General features: G+C 42.7%; 1 protein-coding gene across 1 annotated transcript; it reads right to left on the bottom strand.

Annotated features, from left to right (window-relative positions):
* Positions 1-7,617: 7,617 nt before the first annotated feature.
* On the bottom strand, positions 7,618-18,830 carry FGFBP2 (fibroblast growth factor binding protein 2). Its single transcript, XM_069202545.1, has 2 exons — positions 17,926-18,830; positions 7,618-14,289 (listed from the first exon to the last, which is right to left on the bottom strand). Exon 1 carries the CDS (start codon positions 18,552-18,554, stop codon positions 17,940-17,942), a length of 615 nt encoding a protein of 204 aa, XP_069058646.1. The 5' UTR covers positions 18,555-18,830; the 3' UTR covers positions 7,618-14,289; positions 17,926-17,939.
* Between the last annotated feature and the right edge of the window lie 1,122 nt (positions 18,831-19,952).

Genomic DNA, 19,952 nt, shown 5'->3' with positions numbered 1-19,952 from the left:
GTTGACTTGCTGACAGTGTGTAACCCCCACCGTCCTTATTGTTAGACTGCTCTAGAAGCTATTGGGTTGATGAACCATAGGATAAACCTACTTGACTTGGAGTAGGAATTTACCTGACATAGCACGGGCAAGAATCCAGAAGTATGTCCAAACATGTTGCCAACACTGATGGCAAACACGTTTCTACTTTTGAATAATTATAAAATGCTTCTAACAACATTCTCCAGATGGAGTGGGAGAACTCGTGCTGACTTGTTCGCAGTGTGCTCCCTCCCCTATCTTTTAAACAATTGATGCCCCTCGCAGGCCCCGATGCGCAGTTCATTGCTGCTCGTGCCTTCCAAGACTGCTCTTGATTGCTCTTTTGCAAACCAATGTATTAAGCATTTCAATGGCTGCAAATGCTCCAATTCTGGGTTTGCAAATTGCAAAAAAAGTTGCATTTTTTACAATGCTGTTATAGACATGGTGGTCTGCTGACCCCAGCAGACCACCATCCCTGTGGTGATATCTAATTATACTCGCAATTTATGACCTACCTCATGAATATTGAGGAGGTAGGTCAGATTGCAACTCACAATTCAGAATTTTGTGAACTGACTCATTAGTATAGAGGTTGGTTAGCAAAATTCCTTCCCATTTCCCATTTGCAAACAGTTGGTGTGTAATTTGCAACCAATTTTTGCAAATGGAAAATGTGTACATCAGGCTCAATATCAAGTGAATCCTGCACAAAGAGGAGTAGACTACTTAAGGTTGTCTTCACCAACCAGCGCTCTCGATACCAAGGCTTTACTATCTTTCAGTGCCAAAAACTAACATCTCCCCAGGGGTGGCGGTGAGGGGGAGATTGTTGTGCAAGAAGGGACACCTTCCTACACAAAAACAATCTTAAATGGTGATTTGCTCTTCCAATGTGTGCTGCAAAATGCTGTACACATAGAAAGAGCAGAAAACTAGGAGGAATAAAAGTATTCCTCCTTGTTGAGCCTTGCTAACGCCACTGCAGGTGTGGCATTAGATTTTGGTGCTGCCTCAGGTTTATGAAAACTCGTAAATCTGAGGCAGCGGCAAAATGCAATGGATGTCACTGTGGCACGCTTAACGCCACCCTGTAAATACGGTGCAGTGCATAGCGCCACTGGAGCATCACGAAAAGTGACGCTCCGGTGGCGCTAGGGCAGAGGACTTCAAACTGGGGGGCGGGCCCCACTAGGGGGGCCTCAAGTGATCGAGGGAGGGGGCACCAGACTCTGATAAAAAGATGGATTATGCAGATAATAGTGCTTTGTTTTCAGCAGAAAAATGTTTATTGCATTTGTAAAAAGGTAACATAACTTAACTGCAATGTTTAAATAAGTTTGGACGTATTTAAACATTGCCAGCATAATAGAATAGTTATGAAAAAATCTGAGGGGGGCCGAAGATTTTTTTTTCCCCACTGGGGGGGACGCAATATTAACACGTTTGAAAACCACTGCGCTAGGGGGTCTTAAATATGCCCCTTAGTCAGTCCCTGCAAACCTTTGTGGAGCGTTTTACAAAAATCCCAAATTGATAAACCATCAAGCAGCAGATTAGGAGAGATTTTACGCTACACTACTTTTAGGATGATAGTACAAAAACATGTAGCTCACCTTCATCTAATTATTAGCCTGATGAAATAATCCGAAAAGTGTGTTATGCAGCCTCTGGCGAAATATACACAAAGGACGCCTTAACCTAAGTCTGACTTGGCTATGTTCAGATAATGTGTATTATCTGTGGCTACGGGTGTTGGTTATTTCGCCTTCAGGCTCTCCGTGGTTGCCTGAATGCGCCTTCTCTACACCTGTCAGGGAGCGCTACTCCCGCTCGTTAAAAAGTGACATTTTCCTTCCCGGGGCTCGCATACCTCTCTTCTCTGCCATACCACCCCCGGGGCAGGCTTCTCCTTAGCTATGGACGCTGATCCCTGGGCGGCAAGCCTACTGCACGGAGAGTGTGTTTCCCCTCGGTGAACAAATGCGTATTCACTGCTGTACATTTACCTTACAACCGCTGAGGCGTTTTATGAGGTGAACGAGGAATTCCGACCGCAAATGGACACGCTTACAGGGCCATGAAGAAAGCACATTCATATAGGCACCCATTATGGCCTTCTGGCGCAGTAAGACGTGTTTTATTAAGATTGGTTTTGATGACATTTGCTCGGTAGTGTTAACGCACATTCTCCGACTGAGGCCACGTGTACAGACGCGCTTTGTAGCACCTCTGCAAGATGTAGCGGCCTGGGTACAAAGACCCGCTGGTCTCACATGCGCTAACTGCCCTTTTCCGGCCAATGAATCTTAGAGGCCGACGGATAAGGGAAGAGTTATGTGTAAGGAAGTTTGTACCGATGGATGCTGCCAGGTCTTCTATACTTCGGACGCGGATAACTTGTTCAGTGACGAATGTTTTAACATAAGGAATGTTTTAACATAACTGGCCAGATTCACAAATTGCACTTTGTCCTGTGTTTTGTGGTACTACAAAACGTACTACAGTGTGCTATTCACAAACTGCATGCACAGTTTATGCCTTCGCTTTTACCTATACTTATGTGTGCGGAGTTTTCTGCCCCACTGCGGAGTGTCTGGACACATACGTATACGTTTTAGTGGTACATGGGGGAGGGAAGTAGGTCGAAAAAAGGGGTAGAATTACTTCAAAACAGGAGGAAAAACAGGGTTTTAGGGAGGGCAAGGGATGGGGGTTAGGAAGGGACATCACCCACCCAGACAAAAGGAAGTCGAATGATTCACACAGGAGGTTAAGGCACATAACTTATACTTTGGTAGTAAATTTACACTTGGAGTTTTTGAATACCGAAAAAAAGTAAACCTACATCAAAATGTAAATTACTCAATAGGGTAAAGTTACCTTTGTGAATCAGTCCTTGAATGTCATTTTTAGGGTTGAGTGCAAAGCGCACTGTCCCTGGTGTAATCTCTCTGTGGGTTTTTAACCATGCCCATCAGTTTGGTTGGTTTGTGGGCTTGCCTTTTAAAATTCGCATCATTTCATTTGTGAAAGGCATTCATAGCCATGCCTTTTCCGGTGTTTAGCCTTCCTCAAGCACACCGGCTAACTACTGAAAACATACAAGGCTCCGTGTTTTTCGTATGGTTTCTGGACTACCCTTTCTCTTTATTTCGTAGTCAGCACGATCTCGCTGGGCAGCAGTCGAGTGCTTTGCATGACATCGACCCTGTTACATGGATAATTATACTTTTGCCGGTTACATGGATAATTACATTTTTGCCAGTTGCATGAATAATTGCACTTTTGCCAATATGTTTCGCTGCAAGCGAACCTCTGTTTCCCTTTGTGTATCTCCTTCACACCCATGGCACCGTTGGCTTGCTTATGTGAAACCGTTTTACTTTTTATTTTTTTCCTTTGAGTTCTTGTATTGAAACTGAGTGGTCTGTGTGCATATGTTTGCTACTTGTTTTTTTTGCAGAAAGGCACCCGGAGCGTTAAAAGTGAGCAGTTGCTGTTGAATGAAAAGTAGCATTCAGGACTTCCTGTTACATGACATAGTGCGCTTCCTGTATTATTTCATCTTTAGCCGATGGGGCTTTCGATCAGACCTAAAATGGCTTTATATCACATTTGCCCGTTTGTGTTGCTCACGCCCATTAGATGGTTACATTTGGTTCAAAGTAGATATGTAGTCTTGTTGAAAAACTAAATAAGTCCTTCCTTTCTGTTTACTGACACTTATATAAATCTCCCCAGGAATATCTTTCACTTTCTCAGCAGCCTCATTAATTACTTGCCTCGCCACGCAGAAGGTATTAATTGCTGTCAGCTCTAGAAGAATGGACGTCAGATTTAATTGGCTAGGCAGGTTCCAGTTCAGAAGCGAGCTCACTGGAAAAGCCATTGGACAGACACATTCCGACCTCTTTTTACAGACAGAGCACGGATGTGTCACTCCACACATAGCTTTTAGTGCAAGGAAGCCCATTCTTTCCCTCACCTTGACCAACCTTGTAAATGTTGAATTTGATCGGTGATGTTTGCAGTATTAGCATTCTTTAGTAATCAAAAGCACACGCACCAGCTTTAATTGATTCACGAAATGAAGGGGTTGGGCGGATCCTGAGAGCCATTAAAATGTTGTTCCCGAACACAAATAACAACATAGTTGTTACAATATAACAAGGCATTTGAAAATCATTAGTTGCATCACCAAGAATAGTATCATCAATGTAAATATTTAAAACTTAGAAATAATATATGCTGGTATAAAATGTTAGCTTCCGTTCATAAGTTTCAAACTCGCATAATTGCAGTGTTCTTGTATTCGCTTTGTCGTTTTTTAGGGTTGACCCTGGGTAGCGTGCGCTTGCGCATACGTATCGCTTGCGAGACGCTGTAGTAGTTAGAAAAGGGCTCAGAGCCCCATCCATGTCAGGTCAGTGTCTTTCATTGGTTCGTGGGCTTGCCTTTTAAAATCTGCTTGCTTTCATTAGTGGAAGGCATGCAAACGTCATGCCTTTTCCGGTGGCTAGCCCTCCTCGAGCGCAGCGACCAAGTACTGAAAACATACGAGGCTCGCTGTTTTCCAGCCGGTTTGTGGGCTACTTTTCTCTTTTTTCGCAGTGCGATCTCACTTGTTTAGCAGCACGATCGCGCTCGTTTTTTATTTTTGTTCAATTCAATGATGCAAGAAAAGTCCAGTTGGGAGTTTACAACTGCTAATAGCTCTAACTCGGAGAAATGTGAGACCAGTTGCATTGCAAATGGTTGTTTGACCTTGAAAATACTTTTTATAGTGAATAGCTATTAAATTATGGACACGCAACCAGCTCTCTGTGCTTGTGGTCCTTGGATTTTTTTATTAGTATTTTACAAAATTAAAATATGACAAAATAGCCGTAGAACGGATGCAATAAAATACTACATGAGCAAAATTATGATTTATTTATTTGTGAGACATATAAAAATGTGAGCTAGACCGTGATAACTAAATATTTTGTTTGCTTCCTGAAATTTTCAGGAAAGTTACACAAAACAGTTTGTGTTGTTTTCCTTTCTTTAATAAGCTTGGTAGTGTGGTCCTATTACTGTTCTTTATGACTTGGATAGTAACACAAGTTGTAGGTATTGGAGTGCTTTTTTTTTGCAGTTTTCTGTGTCGCAAACTCGACACAAAGGTATTGGAGCGCTTTTTTTTGTTGTTGTTGCAGTTTTATTTAGCACGAACTCCATACAAATATATTACAACGCTTTACATGATCACTGGTTACATTACGCAAGAACACATTCATTTTTGGTAGTAAGGGCAGATTAAGTGATTTTCCCAAAAACCACAGGATGTTGAGCTGCCGCCAAGACGTGTTCCCCTGCTCCAATGTCAGCAGCTCTGGCGCTTATGCCACATCCTCTCATTCTTTGTCTGGTGCATGTTGGGGCAGTCTGGGAATAACTTGTTTTTAGGTTGAGCATAGCAGTGCACAAGCGCTGCTTATCCGATGTGTTGGTATGTATCTGGGCTTTAAACCACACCCACCGCACGCCTATCACTATCACTCGTTTATTGGCTTGCCTCTCAAAAATCCTTTCTTTTTGTTGGTAAATGCTTTACGTTTGTCCCTCCTTGGGGCGGTTTGGCTACAGCCTTGGCCTTCGACCGTAGTACATGGGTAATTGCACTTTTGCCGATAACTTTGACTGCGAGCGAACTTCTTTTTCCTTTTGTGTCTCTCCTTGGCGCTCATGGCGGCGCTTTGAATCGGCTAGCTTGTGTCAACTATTTTACTTTTTATTTTTAGTTTGTGCGGCAAGAAAAGTCCAGTTAGGAATTTTCAACGCTAATAGCTCTAACTCGAGCAAACACGAGATCCATTTTATTGCAAATGCTTGTTCTTCTTGGCCTTTAGACCCTAGCCTTTTGTAGTACCTCCTTAATCCCTCTGCTCGCTTCCAAAAACTTCCCCCAGCCACTTCCCGATCTACCCTTGCTCACTCTGACTCTGAACAGTCTCTGTCACGTTTAGTCCCATCACTGCTGCCTGTTCTGTAACAGAATTTTGGAATGAAGGGCAGGCAATATGAGACTTGTGGGCACTGGTATTCCTGGGTGCACACTCACAGGGTTCAGTGACCCCAGAGGTCTTTACCTTTGTGTTCCCCACCACATGGGAGAGCCCAACGACCCAGCCTGTAACATGGATTCCATTAAATACCCGTCTGGACCTCTCAGAAGCACAGAACAGCTTTCTGCCCATGATCTGTCAGTAAATCTCCCTCCATCCCATTCACCCAAGAGGCCTTTCAGAAACCAAAAGGAATACAGCCCTCTTGCAGCTGCTTCGTTTCCTGTGCTTACGAACAGGTGCAGCCCCAAACCGTCTAATCTTCCTTTTGGGAGATTGCCTTGTCTACATTACATTGTTCACTCAACCAGTGGTGTAACAAAACTTGAGGGGACTCCTCTGGAAAGTACATAGAGGCCCCTCTTATGGACTCAGTCAGGAGCTCTGAGGTCAGGGTACTGTGCTGAGGGGACCCTCCGGATCTCAGTGGCCCCTACCACCCCTCCCCCACAGGGACTGTGGGGGCCTATGTTACATCACTGCACTAAACATCTTCAACACCGCACTTAACTTTGCATCAATCCCATTACCATTGCCTCAAACTAATTGAAGTAAGGGTAGTAGGGGACATGGCAAAAATATGTTTATGGAGGAGGTGAGGGGAAAAATACAAATGTAAGAGTTAGTGTTATGGTAAGGTGAAGACAAGTGAAGCAAATGTTAAGGATTAGAGATAGGTTTAGGGCTAGCATCAGCATTAGGGTCATGGTTAGGCTTAAGTTTAGGGGAACTGCAGAAGTACCATTAATGACAATGTCATGGTACTAAGGTAATGGTATCTCCAGTGTTACATATAAGGCAGTGGCATACAATAAAGTAGTGACAAGTACTGATCGACAAGGTAATGACGTAAAGGGTAATTATATATGGCTTAACATATTGTTTGACTTGCAGCAAAATGTAAGTTTGTGTCCTGGTGAATAGTTTAATCCTGGAAGAGCTTCTACTTGCATTTAGGATGCCACTTTGGAGGAATGCATGCATTGTGCCACTTGCAAACCCTTGCGTCACATTATGCCTGCACCAGGCATAATGTATGCAAGGAGGGCGTTCCCACGCAGGGAGGCCCGAAAAAAATGCCACAATTAAATTTACTAGGTTTCATTGCACCATTTTTCTGTCATTTTTAACGCCTGCTCCAAATTTTTGACGCTAGTGCAGCAGAGTGCCACAACAGCATCAAAAATTCTGACGCTGTTGTGGTAACGACCGCCATGGTTCACCGCATTGTAAATGCAGCACAACTATGCTGTCGTTCGGTGGGGCAAGGGCGACGCAAGACAAGTGGCGCATCGGAACCGATGCACCACTTTCTTGTAAATATGCCGTAAGTGAGGCAGGAAAACACCACTCTAGATTGGCGGGACGTTTGCCGTATATTTGGTGGGTATGGTATTACCTCCCATCTCTAAATTAGGTGCACAGATACCTCCAATCACACAAAATGTTTTTAGGTTCCCCAATGAAGAGCCTGTAAACATTCCCATTCACATTTTATTCACATTTTATTAACAATTAACATTGATATCATTGCAATAATATAAAAATTGGGAGTACACAGGATAAATATCATTAACAACGGTTTTGTAACATAGTGTGATGGTACAGTACAACAAAGCTGAATAATCATTGTGCTTTTCCTAACAAATGAAAGGTATTTAAATAATTCGTAACTAAAAGTTAAGGTTAATGATGCATGCACAGTACGTTATAACCTGATACCCAACTGCGTTAATAGTATAAACTGCTCGGAGTATAATTCAAGAAAGGGTTTGCATATTCCCATATACCATATATCAACACACATACCTGACATGTACAAGCAGGATCTTTACTACTTTATTGCACATCTGCGGGGTTTTCGATCCTTTTCCAACGAGGGCCGGATCCAAGTCAAATTTATTTACCTATATATAGGCTTAATTTACTTACACGGAATGTAAATAGTAATGTACATTGTCATTAGTCACATTGAACACCTGTTTAGATCCGGCCCTTGTCAAACAACTTTGGCAATCCATTTGTAAACACAGACACATGACGATCTCTGTGTTCAAATGAACAGTACTCAATATTAAAACATGTAAAATAAAAAAAAAAAAAAAAACCCTGTAGGCACATTCTGTGGTATTTTTCCACTTTTGGTAAGCATTTTGTACTTTCCGAATTTAGGGATAGAATCACTGGTCGAGCATGCGGGCATCTTTTCAGTCTGGCGTCTAGTTTTTGGTCACATGCTTTAGATACATATTTATTCATTTTTAGCCCCGCACTTGCGTCATTTTTTGACGCAAAAGCGGCGCAAACTTGCAAAATACAATGGCATTTTGCAAGTTGGCGCGGTTTTTGCGTAAAAAAGTGGCGCAAATGCGGCGCTAAAAAAGTATAAACATGGGCCAAATTTTTTAGACTGATTTATGGTGCACAGTCAGTGTCAGTGGAAACAATTTCCGCAGGAGCGGTAGCGTTATGCTGTGTGCAGTAAGAGGCCTAGAGGGCAGGCCCTCCTCGGCCACGATGTTGACTCTCCCCTAGTTCTACGACCTCAACTGTCTCTGATTTGTTTCAATAAAGGTTCTGAGTCTCCTTTTGGCATTGATCAGTAGTTTGTTTGGTGGTCTGCTGGTTTCAGTTAGCTCTTCTGGCAGAGCTCCTTGTGTCTTTGAATCACGCGCAGCACCAGAGTAAAATGCATTGTTTATGGTATAAAATACCCCACCGTGCTTAATTTGAGCTGGTAATTGCCGGTGGGGGCACCGGCAAACATTTTTGGGGACCGACACTTACTTTTCCACATCAGACATCAACCCAGAGAGGTAAAAAAAAAAAGCGTAAAGACCAGGGAAGAGAGAGAAGGGAAAATTGTCAGAAAGGGGCAGAGGCCTGCAATAGTGTATAAATGGGCTGTGAGTGTCTGCTTAGTGGAATAAAAAGGCATCAGCTGTTTTAAGACTACGCCGCCTTGGTCTTCCACGGCCCAACGTTTAATTGCCTCGGCCTTTTGAGAAGAGCTCTGGGCACCGGCACTCCTTATTTTACAAATTAAGCACTGGTATCCATCATATATTATAAGAACATTGCAAGTGACTGAGAAATTCTATGGCTATAAATAGGCAGAAGGCGGAAAGGTAAGTGTCTTTATAGGATATGGGGAATATCACTCATTATGCCACAGACGTTTACATCAAGGTATTTTACAATGCATATAATACAACACGTGGACCTTTACAACACATTGCATTAAATGATTGTACTATTAACATGAAAAACTGTTGAGTACATATACATATATATATATACATATATATATATATATATATATATATATATATATATATATATATATATATATATATCCCACCAAGATTTTATATTATTTATATTTTTCCTCTTGCTTAAATGGGTAACATCGTCCACCCCCTTAAAATGTATGTGTATATTATGTATACATTTATTAATGTAAAGCCCTACCCATCCCTAAACAGTTAAAATAAAATCCTTAACACTCCTTAGTCCAAGTAACCCTAAACCCTAAAAAACCCTTACAACTACTTACTTAACCCCTAAACCATAAACCCCCCTTACTACCCTTTACCCCTATCACTACACCCTAAAACAAAAACCCTTACTTCTACCCAGCCCTGACCCTAAAATCCCATTATTACCCCTTTTTATCGCTAAACCCTAAAACCTCTTTACGACCCCTACTCAACCCTGAACTTTAAAACCCTTTACTACCCCTCACCCCATCCTTACCTGAAACCTAAGAATGGCTATATTTTGTAATTGACGTAAGTAATATATAATGCATACATTTTTATTCATATAGATATATGTTTGCATTAACATACATATGTACACATAAATGAATGCTCTTGCCATTAAACAAATTACTTACCTCTGTGGTAAAGACCCTAGTTTCAAAGTACTTCAAAATGGCCAACATGGTACTTCCTTGTGTTGTAAAGACTGTATGTTAAAGGTCATATGCAGTAGTGAAAAGGTAACATACTACCAGATCAGGGAACTCTGAGGTGACTTGCAGTATTCTTACAATGTATGTTTGTAGGCGCTTTAACATCTCTAGTATACGGCCAGAAGACTCATTAGCTGTCCTCCATACTCATGCCTCCCACACATTCGCAAGTGTACCTGTGTCATGTAATCGCTTCAACCAGTCCTTGCTTTGTGGCTAAAAGCACTTAGGGGCATATTTAGAAGACCCGTGCACTGCCAGAGCATCACTTTTTTGTGCTCCAGTAGGGTAGACTGCAGACCCATATCTATGAGGCCACACAAAGCCACTTTGCATCGCTTTTTATGGCCTCATAGATATGGAGTAAGGCAAAGCAGCACAAGTCACTGCATTGCTTTACTCTGCGCCACAAGTGCGTTCCATAGGCGTTGCAGTGTGTTTTCCCTTGGAACACCCATAGGTTTTGACGCATTCCCAGATTTACAAGGACTTGTAAATCTGTGAATGCGTCAAAATGTTAGGCCTCCCTGGGGGGTGTAACGAGAAGAAATGTCTTTATTTCTCCTTGTTTTACCTTTTTCTATGTGTGCTGCATTCTGCACACATAGAATTCAGCACACACAGAAAGAGGAAAACGCCTCCATGGATTGTTTTTGTGCAGAAAGGTACTCCTTCCTGCACAATCCTACATGCAACAGTGGCACCCTTGCACCATGGTGTCGGGGTGCCTGCATTGGTGGTAGACTGTCTAGATGGCACCAGCGCAGGGGGGAAAGAACAGGAATGCACCATATTTCATAAATATAGTGCATACCTGCCCTACTGCAGCAAGGTAACGTGCTGTGCTGCCATGCTCCACTATTCTAGTTAATATGCCCCTTAGTTTGATGGTATGTTACCAATGTTAAATCTAAACCAAGAAGTCCCATAATGCAACATAATATAAAAAAACCAGGACTGGCTTAAGAGGTCACATTTCAAGTGAGCTCACTTGTCAACTATAGAAAGCAGATACCACAGAAAAAGTGCGTTCCTTGTCTGAAGCTCAGAAGTTGCCAATTGGGGAGTATATTTTTTTTAACAACAACACAGTATAAAATAACAGTTTAGGAAGGGGTTCAATCTTTATGTTTTTATAAAGAAGAAGCAGTGGGTGCCCAGAGTGAGTAAAAGCAGTTTTATTGTTTGAAGTTGTCACTCATCTCCGTGTCCTGCTTCATTCTGTTGACGTGAGGTAGAGAAGAAGGCACCTCAGCCCTGCCTCACATTAACAGAATGAGGGTGCTGTGCCTCTCCTATCTTGGAGTGGAGAAGGATCCCAGTTGACAGCCAGTTAGGGCATGGAGTGCGGTGCAAGGCAGACGCATCCTCTCCAGTCAGAATGTACCAGAGAGACAGTGTGCGCACACTGTAGAACTGTCTGTCAGTGGTTAATTTGTAAATAAAAACATGCCGGTGACCAAAGCTGTCTACTGAAACACGCTGTTGCTACAGTTAACTGTGTGAGGACAGAATACTAAGGCAGTGTAATCCTAAAGCCGTCCTGGGCCTCTTTAATCCATTTACAGCCACTTCTTGCCCCTTCAGCTCATTCTTGCATCTTTCTACTTTCTCCTTTTGTGTCTCTTTCCCATATGTCTTTTTCTTGCAGTAGCTGTCCTGATGTAGCAAAAAAAGTTCTGGCTCTCAAAAATAAGTGGCGGTGCCCCTCAGCGCTAACCTCTGGCTAAAAATTAAGCACTGGTCTCTGTGCTCCAGAAGGTGGTTGAATTTCTATTGCTTTTTTCCGAAACACAGTTTTCGGGGCTGGCACACCTTCTGTCACAGTATCTGACAGGGCATGGCTGCTGCTTTGTACTGCTGTGAAGAACGAGGTTGTGACTGACATCAGAACACACTTGTAATAAGAAAATAATAGGAGACTGTAAACAAATAAATGCTCCTTATATGACATGAGCAATGAATTACCCCCCAAGTGAGCATTACACATATATTGCAAAGATGCAAAGGGAAACCCCAAAACCCAGGAGGTGGCAGAGCTGTGGCAGAGGCATGTCACTAGTCGTTACAGAAGGCTACTGAGGGCATTTTGTTGTGGGCACAATATGACCTCTGAATACAACTGTAATGAGAAAGTAAGCTAGAATACGTTCTAGAGAAATGTAATTTTGTGTGTAACAGCACTGTTTTCTGAACACTCAGCAGCCTACATAAAGGCAGAGAATGTCATTGCCATGATGAGAGGATTGTAAATAGAGGAAGATAATGGCATTATGGTGATTGGAGAATTGATCAGTTATAAATGGTTTCATAATTTAACCTGGGCGTACTGGAAGGGCATCATGACTACAGATGTGTTTTGCATATAGGGCCGTCTGGTCATACATCATATGCTCTATAACAAAATCCACATGGCAACAAAATCAGGCACCATTCCAAGGGGCACATTTATAATCCCCTTGAGCTACATTAACGTTATTTTTTTACGCTAATGTGGCACTAAGGAGGCATTTTCGTTGCACCATATTTACAAAGTGGCACAATACCAATGTAACCTCTTGCGCCACATTATGCCAGTGACAGACATAATGTATGCAAGGGGAGGCGGGTTGTTCCCCTGTTAGGAGGTCCAGAAAAATTGCTCAGTGAAATCTACAAGATTTTACTGCGCCATATTTAGCGTCAGTTTTAATGCCTACCTTAGGCAGGCGTTAAAGTGACGCTCCTATTGTATTCAGTGGGCCTCCCTTGACTTTGGTGAATTAGCGGCATAATTGTTGGTGTTAATCCACTAAAGAACCACAATAGCGTAAACATGTTTGATGCTATTGGCCTAACATGCGCCATGGTGTACCGTATTGTAAATACGGCACACTCATGGTGTCGTTGGGGGAGCGCAAGAAAAGTGGTGCATCCTCCATGATGCACCACTTTCTCGTGAATATGCCCCCAAGGTTCATAAATTACCTTTATATACAGATGTGACATCAACCTACTTTAACCCATTGACTGCCATATTCATATATAAGCCACTGTAACATGGCACAAATGTTGAAGTAAGTGCTGTTTCGGTGTTTGTGCAATGCCTAAGCAAACACGTCTCTAGCACAGGAGTACAGAGGCAAGACAAACCAGCCGTTAAAGGTTTAAGGATTGAATCCCAACACATTTTTGACTGGCACCATTACATTTAATTTGTGGTAGGTAAGGTAGTGCTTGCTATAGATACCTTTTACCACCGTATCCTTCAAGTAGATTTTCATAGGTGGTAATATGTGACAAGAATGTTTCTGCGTAATTGTCGTGTTTCAGTTTACTGCTGTCATGTGTTGCTGTTTGTGCTATTTTGTTGTGCTATATTACTGCATTGTGTTTTTGTGGTGTACTGTTGTTGTTGTGTTCTCTTTTGACTTTGTTGGGCTGTGACAAGTTATGTTTATGTTGCATTGTCATTTTGCTTTGTGTTGTACTATATGTTGTGTTCAGTAATTATTTTAGAGATTGAACACTAGACAATTTCCAGCCAAATCAGCACTTGACAGAAAGATTCAGTGATAAACAAGCATTAACCACTAAGGTGATAATATACTTCCTCTCCCTGTGCTCATCTGTCTAAGACAACAATCAGAACAAAATTGTGGCAGAGACCATGCCTTCCATTAGCCCTTTCAGTGCTCATTATATGTGATACGACCTTATTACTGTCCACATAGACAGGGTAAGTGCAGTGACATGACTTCCATATTTACAAATGACCTAAGGTACCAGTCAGATCATATTGTTCCATTCCATTCTGTATTGCTGATTTTTTGGTATATGAAACATTTTATTTAAGAGTCTTTCTGCATGGCATTTTGTATGCACCATACTGTATCCTTGAAGAGTACTTTTGATGAGGAAGCTGATGAGGCAAAATTGAGAAACAGTCATGAACGATCATTTCCCACTCACAGGGTGCGGGACATATGTTACACGCAGGGGTCTAATCAAATTCCATTCTTAACTCTTCATTTTACAATTCTTGTAGTAGGTGGGTTAGGACTTCTAAGATATGTGTTCCCCTGTGATTACTCATGACATGAGAAGCGCCAATATTTACACAGAAACCAACCCACTTGGGTAGGGAACATGGAAATGGCTGCAAGGTACAGGGCTGTCTGTCACACGTCAGGCGACCACATTCTGTAAAACAGAAAAAAAAAAAATTATTTGCAGGTTTACCACATGCACATATACAATACTTATTTGCCATGCATCCATGCCATATTTTGAAGTTAGGTAAATGTGCAATTGTTTTTTTTCTTTTGGGAATGGTCATTGTTACCTCTAGTGTGGTTCAAAACATTTTGAGTATTTACTTGCCGTAAAGGTGCCTTCTGTACATAAGCTGTATTCTGAATCACAGAATCAGAAACCGCTGACATTTACAAATGAAATTTACCATGGTGTAAATCTACAAGGGTGGCAGATTTTCTGCGTTCATAACTTTCAGCGCTGTTAATCTACTGAGAGGGACAGTCGATGGAAACTTACATTGCTGTATCTTGTCTGGGTTTTACAAATCTCCAATGGTTTCTCATACCCAGTGTATACACAGAATAGCCAAATAGGTTGATATAAGTATGAAAATGAGGTGTGAAAATCCTCAGACACTCCCTTATTTATGGGGATGAAGGGGAAATGGTTTCTGCACATGGAAACATAAAAAAGTAAAAAAAATACTTATGTAAATGAACATACAATCCGCTGGAGCAAGTATACAGAAGTAAGAGTATTTTCCATGAACCTTATATTTCCAGGTGCAATCATGAACATTGTAGAGCGCCCAAATGTGCAAAAATCTTCACAAATTGTAGGATAATGGTTCAATTCACAGATTTCCACATGCTTTTTTTTTAAATCAGACTAGAATGTGCTGGTTTCTATGATATAGCTGATCTCAGATTTGTAGTCATGAATTAATAAGAGTTTAGAGGAAATAAAGCATTTTCCAAAGCAAAGTCCACACTGCTCAAAGTCTATTGTAGCTATTTATAACGGGATTGGATTTCACGCCAGTATCAAAGCTGCTGATGTTCAGAGTCTCAATCTCACTTCCTCTTTGTAGACCTTTTGATTCTAAACAAAACCTCCGGACAAAATTCATAAGCTAAGATATTGGGCCGGATTCCAACATTTTACATACTGCTGAAATGTCTGCATTGTGCAATTCCCCACACTCCTCCTCCAGAATTACTCCTGCAGAACTGAGGGGAAACGAGCATTTACACATTTAACATTTGTCTTCCCTTTTCTACTACCTGGAAAATATTTTTCAAGTTGAGAAACCTTCTCTACACAACTATATGAATTTTGGTGGTGTTCCATACCTTGTCCTAACCCCCCAAACTTACCTCCTCTCGTCTGCAGTAGTAGATTAACGTGATTATAGGGTGAGAACGGCCATACAAAATGTCTGAATATTTGGGTGTTCTGGACATAGTGCAAGGCCATTCCTTCCCCCAAGCCATATTTTGAAACTTTCAATTATGGAATCATCATACTTTTCCCAATTGCAAGTTAAATTTGCTGTTGAATAAAATTGGAAATCCTTAACCTGTGAATCGGATTTTTTGGTTTTCCAATTGGCAAACATTTTGAGCACCAAAGTGACAGTTACCTGTGTAACACGATTTGAGAATTGGGTGCTCGGTCACTTTAAATGGCACTTTGCAATTGTCAAACCTATCTTAAAAAGGTTAACAATCACAAACCTGTGCTTTACAATTTAGAACGCACGACTCTTATATGACGAGTGAAACAACTGGTGCAAAAAGAAAACATTGGAATCAGCACAACTAATGTCACATTTTCCATGAAAGGGTGCACGCATCGAGGCACTACTGGAGCCCGATGTCATTGGATTAGTGAACCGTGTCACTGCTTGTTGAGAAGTCTCCCTTTTGCTGGATGAAGGTACCGTAAAGTGACAATGCCTCAGTGCCTTTAATTGGATCCCTGGAGCTGAAAAACGGGGATGTCCAAGTGTTCCTGTTACTTAATTATGAGGTGAATAGCATCGATTGTGGGGTGCACGAGGGCCCCATGGTGGGCTGGGGGACCCCCCTCCCGCACTGCAGGAGCCTCCCTTATGCCTTGAATGTAGGGGCCTTTCCATGTTGTCCAAGGTGTAAATGGCAAATTCATTTCCGGACATTTGCTTCTGTGGACCCATTCTTCTTTTCAAGTAACATACCAGTTGAAACCAATAGACACTTTTAGACAGTGATCACGAGTACCGTGATTATCGTGAAATATTCTTCATAGCAATTCAGTAGATAACTAAATCTTTTTATGCCAGCTTCTTGCTCCAGTAGAAGCACTGGTAGTGGTACACTGGAAATTCCACTGGGGTTTACTTTCCACTGCTCTGGGGTGTGTGCAAGGACCTCTTTTAGGGATCGCCAGAGGTCGCAGGTACGACTCTGGCTTGCCCTTTGCAACCCCAGACACTGCTTTTGCGACCTGTAAGGTGGCAAAATTAGGGGCATATTTATAAGCCCCTAGCACCACCTTGCGCCACATTAGCATCATTTTTTTTTTTACACCAATGTGGCCCAACAAGGCCAAAATCCTAGTGCCACTTTGTAACCCTTTGCGCTACATTGGGGCAGATTTATGGAAAGTGGGCCTGCACTGAGTGCAGCGCCACTTTCCCTACACCCCCAAGCACCCCCCTACTGCTACCATGTGTGCACCGTATTTAAAATACTGGGCACCATGGTGCAGGGTAGGGGGCAATAGCGTCATTTTTCATGACGCTATTGATGTACTCTGCAGGAGTAGTGCAAAAGCATTGGTGCTACTCCTGCAGAGTACATAGGGGCCCATTATAAATAAAGGAAGCCTCCTTTTAATGCCTGCTCTGAGTAGGCGTTAAAAGTGCCATGCAAAATTTGTTATTTTTTCGGCCCCCGTAACGGGAGAACACCCCCTTTGCATACATTATGCCTGGCGCATAATGTAGCTAATGTGGCGCAAGGTGGCACTAGCGGCTTATAAATATGCCCCATTATGCCTACGCCAGGCATAATGTATGCAAAGGGGGGGGAGAAAAATGTCACAAGGAAATTTAAGAGATTTCCTTATGTCATTTTGTCGGCAAAAGGCAGCTTCCGTTATTTAAAGTGGGCCTCTATGTACTCTGCGGGAGTAGCGGCAGTATTTTGATGCTACTCCTGCAGAGTACATCAGTAGCGTCAAGAAAAATTACGCTATTGCCCCCTACCCTGTGCCATGGTGCATTGTATGTTAAATACGGCGCAGACATGGTGGTGGTAGGGGGGCACTAAGGAGCGCAGGGAAAGGGGCGCAGCACCACTTTCCATAAATCTGCCACTAAGTGCCAGGAGCACAGTGGCAGCGGACTGCACTCTCGTTGCTTTCTGTCAATTTTTATCACTAATAGTGAATAATAGCATTTTTCACTATTAGTGTAATACAAATGGGGTACAATTAGCCGGGTGTATGGCCTTCCATGGCAGCTGAGGAAAGTAAAGATGTTTTTAAATGTATCTTGTGTGCGTGCTTGCTGGTAAGAGTGTGTTTATGTGAGAGTGCGTAAGTGTAAATGTGTGTGTTTTTGTAAGTATGCGTGTGAGTGAGTGAAAGTGGAGTAAACTAATCGTGTGGGTCTGCACACTCAACGAAGTTGCTTCATCAAGACCGTTGCAGATTTTTCCGGAATAGGTGTTAACTTATTTTAGTTTTAATTTAGGTCAGACGCACGGATCATTCCTTACCCCTCCCTTCCTCAATTATCAATAAAAAACACCATACCTGAAACAAAAGCTTTATCTTGTGAAGAAACCGATGACGTAGGAGCAGAAACCGTGCAGCGACTCCCAGCAGTGCTCTTGTGCAAGCTTCACTGCCTTGGCCTCGCTCGGTGTCTCAGTGGGCTTCAAGGCAGACGCTGTGGTTGGCTTGGGCTTTGCAGGTTTTTTCCCCTTCCCTGGCGGCGGTGGCGGTTTCTGAGCAGGCTTTGGCTGCTTGGCTGCATCTGCTGGCTTTATGTCACTTAAGCCGGCAGCCACCTGCTTCATTTCAGCTTCAGCTGGCGCTTTTGGGCACATGCTGGGCTTCAGGACCTTCGGCTCACACGCATTGGCGACCTTCTTTAACTCGAGGCTAATCTGGGTCCAGTAAAGCTTCGGGTTGTTGTTGAAATTCCTGCAAAAAGTTGGCTTCCCAGTGTACTCGCACCAGTAGTTCTTTCCTTGACTTTTGCACTCAACGCGGAGCATCATTTCACTATGGCCACTGGGCAGCAAAGTGCACGACTCCTTCGCTTTGGTCTGAAATGAAATCTTTTCTTCAGCATTGCTCCTTTTCTTGGGCTTCACCTTCTGTCCTTCAGCTCCCAGGTAGCAAATAGCTACCAAGAGAACCAAGGCTACAGCCCTCATGACGAAGCACAGACCCCACGACCGTTCTCGAAAGCTGGAAACGAGAAAGCAGGCTGCAGTTGGCTCCTCACGGTTTATATGCAGCTGGACAAAGAAGCCCTTCTCTGTGATGAAGCTTGGTGTGTTTGGAGTACTGTAGCCGGTGCAAGAACGCTCCTGTAATTTATAGCTCAAAGCTGCATTGTATAACTCAAGTAACCGTACATGGGAGGAACAAGACACATCTTGCTCGATGCGGCAGCACAGCCCTGTAACTCAAGGCACATTGATGCTCCATACACATGCATGTCATGGATTCAGATTTCGTGACAGGAAATATTTTTCATTTCCAGTCTGTCTTGCAGCTGTCTTCATGCCAGGTCTTGTACGGAAAAAGTGTAGAACTTTAAAAAAACGACTAGGAGCAGGATTCATAAATGGAAAGACCTGCTCTTTTTCTTCTCAGTATTTGAAATCACATGGCCAGGATACCTTGGATGTCCGTCATACAAATATCCTGTGACAAATTGCTGTATTAAGTAAATTATCACGTTTCTATACTTTTTTAAATGACATTCTTTGATTCATTTGCTAGTTTAAAACATAGGTACATACTTTTACTTGGCTTGCACCGTGTTAGTGTAAAACATTTTGAGGCTAAATCGGTGCATAGCTAACTCCATATTTATATTTTGATGCAAGACCCGTCTAGCGTCAAAATATTGGAGTTAGCACCATGTTTAGGATTCTCAAAACCACCTTGCATCAATGAGATACAAGGTAGGCGTTCCCGTCCTAAACACAACGCTAACCCCGTAGCGCTATATTTATCCCTCGATGCAAAAACAACGCTAACAAAGGAAGCGGACTGAAAATATGGTGCAAGTTCTAAATATCGCCAAATTTTAACATCTGGTCAGACCAGGGGGCTCACACATCACCACTGAAGGAAAAAACACAGGAGTTTGGAAACTGCCAGGACAACATGGAGGTGGTACTGCTCCAGTTTGGCACACACCACAGACATCTGCGAAGACAGCAGATCCAACCACCACCACCGCAGCAACCTCAAACCCCACCACAGCAGCCACAGAGGCAGCACAGAAGAAGGGAGAGGATCTTCAGGCAGCGCACAACCATCTTTGGAATGAGGGAACAAGATGTGGTCCGGATGTACAGACTCAACCAGGAGTCCATTGTATGCCTGCTGCACCAGATTGCGCCACATAACAGCATGGCTGCAAATTCCCTATAACATCCCACCCATGACAAAACTCCTCGCTGTCCTCCACATGATGGCGTCTGGATCATTCCAGACAACAGGTTCACTAGTGGCTGGTATCTGCCAGTCATCCTTCTCCGTCTTCCTACCAAAGGTCCTGGACGCAATACTATGCCTCACACCCCAATACATCTGCT

This window comes from Pleurodeles waltl, chromosome 1_2, assembly GCF_031143425.1.
Source record: "Pleurodeles waltl isolate 20211129_DDA chromosome 1_2, aPleWal1.hap1.20221129, whole genome shotgun sequence".
In the NCBI taxonomy this organism is placed as follows: domain Eukaryota; kingdom Metazoa; phylum Chordata; class Amphibia; order Caudata; family Salamandridae; genus Pleurodeles; species Pleurodeles waltl.
This window is presented reverse-complemented; position numbering and strand designations above follow the sequence as displayed.